Below are 6,000 nucleotides of genomic sequence, written 5' to 3'. Positions count from 1 at the left end.
TGGAGCTCCGAGGCCCTGGGATCTGCAGTCCTAAGGGCTGGAAGGGCAAGTCCTTAGGTTCGAGAGCCGAAGAGGCGCGGGTCCCCAGGAGCTTTGCGGGGCTTCCAGGTGCGGCGTCCAGAGGCGCGCGCGGGGAGGAGGAGCGGATGCTCTGGGGCTGCCGCGGGCAGGGGGCGCGTCCTGCGGGTCCTCGCGGGTCCCTCCGGGCTGCTCCCGGGCCAGTCCTCCTCGGCGCGTGCCCGCAGGAGCGCACGGCGAGCTCAGCCTGTGGGCTCGCGCACCCGCGGAGCGGGGAGCGTGCGCGCGCGCCCTCCCTCCCTCCCTCCCCGCCCCGCCCGCCCGCCGCCACCCCGCCCCCGGCCGGGTACCCTCGCCGGACCCGAGAGAGAGCGCCGCCGCCATCTTAGCCGCCGCCGCCGCCGCCTCCAGCGCAGCGCTGGTGACTCGGGGAGGGCGCGCGCGGCCCAGCAGCACGGCGGCCGCCGCTCCCATCCCGGTGCTCGCCGCGCCGCCCAGCCGCGGAGCTCCCGGCTGCCTGCGCCCCTCTTAGCGTCCCGCGCGCCTTCCTGTCGCTTCCGCGTCGGGCCGGCCGCGGCGCCCCGAGCCCGAGCGATGCTGCGCCGCCCTGCGCCCGCGCTGGCCCCGGCCGTCCGGCTGCTGCTGGCCGGGCTGCTGTGCGGCGGCGGGGTCTGGGCCGCGCGAGGTAAGCGGCGGGGCGCGGTGAGCCGGGTGCGGGAAGCGTAACGGGGTGCAAGGCTGGGCCGAGGGCGGGAGTCCCGCGGGGCCGCGGGGTTCGGATCGGGGCCGGGTGCGGGAACCGTGCCCCCGGTTCAAGGTGGGGGCCCGAGTGCGGGCGTCCTGCGGGGCGGCTGGGTTGTGGGTAAGGTGGGTGCCGCGCTGGAGTCAGGCAGGGCCTCGGGGTGCTGGGCCGAGTGCGGGAATCGCGCCAGAGCCCAGGGTTCGGGTCCTAGTGCGCGCATTGTATCAGGCAAGGTTCGGGTCCGAGTGTAGGAATCGTGCCAAGGCCCAGGGTTCGGATCCGAGTGCCCGAATCGTATTGAGCAAGGTTTGGGTCCGAGTTCGGGAATAGTAACTGGGTGCAAGGTGGGGGCAGAGTGTAGGTAGGAGTCGTGTGGGGCTGCAGGGTTAGGGTCCGAGTGTAGGAATTGTGCCGGGGCCCAGGTCCAGTGCCAGGTCCGAGTGCACGCGTTGTGTTGGGCGAGGTACGGATCCGAATGCGCAAGTCGTTATCCTGCAAGGTTCTGGCCCCGGCGCGGAGACCGTATCAGGTGCACAGGTGCAGGACCCAGTGCGGGAATGGTGTCAGCGCACAGGGATCGGTGCCCAGCGAGGTAGTGTTACTGGGGTGCGGGGTTCCGGTCCAGTGTGGGACTGATTGATTGTACGCGGGGCTCCGGGCTGAGTGCGGAGCACAGAATCGGCTCACTCGGTGAGGCTCAGGTTCAGGCGTGCCGAGCCGGGCACTGAGCTCCGGAGAACCTAGGCGCTGCGTTGCAGTTGCCTGGGGAAGCCAATTTTATTTCCGGGCGGGGCACCTGGGCCTTCACCGGCCGGGTTGCAGCCCCAGAGTGGTGGAGGCGCTGATCTGGGGAGATCAGGGGACGCGCGGAGGGGTCAGCCCAGTTTCCAGTAGCGCACTCAGCCTGGGGGTGCGCTCCTGGGTGGGATGCAGTGTACATGTGTTGGGTGCTCAGAAATGCATCAGCCTGGGGGTGCACGCACGGATTTTGGTGTGTGCTTACATAAGAATCCACTCCTCCGCATCCCTTTCCCAAGATCTCGGTTCTCTACTGCGGCTAGGTGGACACCACGACTTCGTCCCTTTCCGCCTCTTCTCCAAGTCCTTTAAACGTGTCCTCCTAAGTAGCAGAGGCGAAAACTCCGCTTTCTTCCTACCCTTTTACCCAAAGGCAAAATTTGAGAAGGTGTTTGTGAACACTTCTCACCCACAGGGTATGAGCAAAGTGTTCATCTCCTGCAGCTTAAGTCACAGTAATTAATGTGCAAGGCTTGTATGACCACCACAGAAACTAGAAGCTGCGCTAATTCCTTAGGATTGTAGGTGGCAAATAATATTTGCTAACTAATTGTTTTACATATTCATCCACTTCAACTAAACATTTTACCTGCCTTCTGATATTGACTGAGCTTACCACCAAAAAGCTTGCGCATTGCAGATAAAGGCTTTTGGATGGAACTTGAAATCGTAACATTTTCCCTGATCTTAACGTATTCTAGGTATATCTTCTATAGACTGCTCGAATCTATTTTCTTCGAGTGTATATTTTGGTATTCAAAAGAACTTTGGGGGAGAAGGATTAACAGAAGTCTGGATAAGACGGTCACATTATAACTTTTCAAGCTTTAAAAAAGGGTGGCCTTTTCTCCTTAGCCTGACGTAGGGAAGTTGTGTTCACAAATTAAAGGGCAAGAGAGGCCAAGGCATCCTTTGTTCCAGTGTGCCACACAGAGGGTGATAAACCGTGAAAACTTCTTTTATTTCATTTAGAACATTCTGTCCATTCTTGTCAAAGTTAGCTCCTCCTCGGCACTAAGTATCTAATTAGTCTGCATTTGATTTTTTAAAAGTTTAATCAAGCCAACTTTGAAATTGAGATTTGAAGCCTGATATATCCAAGAGGGAAAAAAAGTCAGTTTTTTGGGGAAAAAAACCCCATACATTAAAAAAAAAAAAAGTGTTTGGGTTGGGTATTTTAGAAACAGTTCAAATAACATTTAGTTTAGTTGATAATAGCATTGTATCCATGGTTTTAAGTTTGTTCATCATTTAATTACTTTAATTATGTTGTCAGTATTACCTGGTTATCATGCCAGAGTGGCAGAGAGGAACGGGAAATTTCCTCCCGTGGGTTGAGTGTTTGAGTCATTTGTAATCTGATTTCTCTGGTTTTTCCCTGGTGCAGTTAAGGCCCATTGGGGTTCTTATTCTTCAAAATAAAAGCATTTGAACATCAGTTTTTCTTTTGCATTTGTTGTTTCTTTTTTTTCCAGCTTGCACATTCATGAATATTCCATGACATGCTAATAAAACAGTTTCAGCTTGAAATGCTACAGATGAGTTTTCTATGTAAATATGCAGCTTGTGGAGGCATCTGAGTCCTCCCGGGGACGTTGGTGCTGGGGACGGAGCCCAGGGCCTTGCTTAGGCCGGGCAGGCAAGTGCCCCGCTACTGAGCCCACTTCCTCCTCGGAATTCCAGTTTGTTTCGTGTTATGTGATAGAATGGTGTAAGCTGATGTACCTTGAACAATTGTTAGTGGAATAAAGTTCACTTGCAGACGTGGAGCGGAAATGATAGCTACCCTAATATAAGTTGCAGTGGATCATTAATAATTATCTTTTGAAAATTTTTACTTTTGTTCCCCATTTTTGACATAGTCTCACTCAGTAGCCTGAAGCTTGCTGTGTAGACTAGGCTGGCTTGAACTCATGGAGATTCCACCTGGCTCTTTTCCTCACCGTTGAGGTTAAAAGCATGTACCTCCTGTCTGACTAATTACTTGTTTTATACTATAGAATTTCACTTTAATTAAAAAAAATCAAGTAAGCCAGGCGTTGGTGGCGCACGCCTTTAATCCCAGCACTGGGGAGGCAGAGGCAGGCGGATCTCTGTGAGTTCGAGGCCAGGCTGAACCAACAGCCTCCAAAACAATACAGAGAAACCCTGTCTCGTAAAAAAAAAAAAAAAAAAAAAAATCAAGTAAGTCAGAAGACTAGAGTCTGATCTCCTCTGCCTGGCCTGGATGTGGATTATCTTCTAGCCAAGGAGATCTGGGGCAAGTAGGGAAAATAGGAAGCTACATGTTATAATCACTGTTATTTTTCTCCCCCAATTTTCTTTTTCTCTTTTGCTTTTGAGGCGGGGTCTCCCTGTGTAGCCCTGACTGTCCTGGAATTCACTCTTGTAGACCAGGCTGGCTTTGAATTCACAGAGATCCACCTGCCTCTGCCTCCTGAGTGCTGGGATTAAAGGTGTGCATCACCACTGCCTGACAAAATTTTCACACAGAATTCTCACAGTCTAAAACTGAAGTATTAGTTGGGTTTTTTGTTTTTGTTTTTGTCTTCAAAATCAGATACCAATAGTAAAACATGATAGGAATGCCTTAGCTTCCTCATTGTCCTGTTTGACAGCTGAATTTTCTCTTGAGATACATTCTCTCTCTGAACCCCTGAATTTTCCTTTATTTTTATTACTTGTTCATTTTTTTGCATAGCATTTACCTCATTAATTTTCTTTACATTATTTGTTTCTTATTTGGGAAGAGGGATCATAGCTCCTGTTAATAGGTTTTTAGAAATAACTTTGAAGCAGGGGAGTCATTTCAATATAGAATTTATTATCTTTAGTCTAACACTTAGTTATTTGGATCTGTAGATGCAGAAGAATTAATAAAATATTACTAATTATTACTAATTATTTTTTTTATTTTTCGAGACAGGGTTTCTCTGTAGGTTTGGAGGCTGTCCTGGAACTCCCTCTGTAGACCAGGCTGGCCTTCAGCTCACAGAGATCCACCTGCCTCTGCCTTCTGGGTGCTGGGATTAAAGGCGTGCACCATCACTGCCAGGCTAATATTACTAATTCTTGGTGTGTTGTAGTTCAAAAGTCTTTAACTTGATATTTGGAGTATTGAATTCATGCTTTAGCCATATACTTTAGGAGAAAAAAACAAAACCAAGCAGTTTTCATAGAAATTCTTTTTCTGTAGGGTGATTAGAAGTTCATTTTGGACCCAGGCAATGGAGGCACTCACCTTTAATGCCAGTACTCGGGAGGGAGAGGCAGGCAGATCTCTGTGAGTTCAAGGCCAGCCTGGTCTACAGAGGGAGTTCCAGGACAGGCTCTAAAGCTACAGAGAAACTCTGTCTCGAAAAACCAAAACAACAACAAAAAACCCAAGTGTGAAAATTTTACAGGACTGAAAAAGATTATTGCAGCTCAGTTGCCGTAGTTCCCACCTGGCACCTATAACCTAGCACTTGGGAGGTAGAGGCAGGAGGATCAGAGGTTTGAGGTCATTCTTGGCTGCACAGAAAATTACAGGTGAGTTTGGGCCTTGTGAGATTTCTGCTGCAAACAAAAACGGATTGCATTATTTTCATTATTGCTTTGTAAGACAGGAAAATGTGATTTTTTTTCCTTTGGATAGAATTTTATTTCGTGTAAAAGAATTGGTGAGATGGTTTTTTTTTTTTTTTTTTTTTTTTTGGTTTTTCGAGACAGGGTTTCTCTGTGGCTTTGGAGGCTGTCCTGGAACTCGATTGGTAGTCCAGGCTGGTCTCAAACTCACAGAGATCCGCCTGCCTCTGCCTCCCGAGTGCTGGGATTAAAGGCGTGCGCCACCAACGCCCGGCTGGTGAGATGGTTTAAATGAGTGAAGGTGTTTTTCATTAAGACGGATCGTAAATTCTGTCTCTGGACCTTACATGGTAGAAGGAGAACCAACTCCCTCAAGTTGTCCTCTGACTGCCATGTATGTGTCATGACACATGCAAACTTCCCCACCAAAATATATATATACATACATATATACATACATATATGTATATATATATATCCCCTTAAAAATAGAACTGGAGCTGGAGAGATGGCTCAGTGGTTAAGGCTGCTTACTGCTCTTGCAGAGAGACCTAGGACTGGTTCCCAGTACCCCCATGGTGGTGGCTCATAACCATCTGTAATTCCAGTTCTGGTGGATCTGGTGCCCTTTTCTGGTCTCCAAGGGCACTGCACACGTGTGGTGCCCAGACATACATGCAAGTAAAAGACACGCTAGAAAAATAAAGGTAGGGGCTGGAGAGATGGCTCAGAGGTTAAGAGGACTGACTGATCTTCCATAAGTCCTGAGTTTAATTCCCAGCAACCACATGGTGGCTTACAACCATCTGTAATGAGATCTGATGCCCTCTTCTAGCCTGAAGGCATATGTGCAGGCAGAACGTTGTAAACATAAT

The 6,000-nt window shown here is 49.9% G+C and overlaps 1 protein-coding gene across 4 annotated transcripts in view; it reads left to right on the top strand.

Moving 5' to 3' along the window:
• Positions 1–354: 354 nt before the first annotated feature.
• Positions 355–6,000, top strand: part of Clstn1 (calsyntenin 1) — a 67,021-nt gene continuing 61,375 nt past the window's right edge. For all 4 annotated transcript variants that reach the window (XM_040735010.1, XM_040735008.1, XM_040735009.1 and 1 more), the window contains exon 1: positions 355–703. In XM_040735010.1, the coding sequence (XP_040590944.1) occupies positions 613–703 (91 nt within the window). In that variant the 5' untranslated portion in view covers positions 355–612. The remainder of the gene's footprint in view (positions 704–6,000) is intronic.

The sequence above is a fragment of the Mesocricetus auratus genome, unplaced genomic scaffold (assembly GCF_017639785.1).
Source record: "Mesocricetus auratus isolate SY011 unplaced genomic scaffold, BCM_Maur_2.0 Super-Scaffold_100042, whole genome shotgun sequence".
Lineage (NCBI taxonomy): Eukaryota > Metazoa > Chordata > Mammalia > Rodentia > Cricetidae > Mesocricetus > Mesocricetus auratus.
Note: the sequence above shows the minus strand (reverse complement) of the source record. Positions and strands in the feature narration are given on the sequence as shown.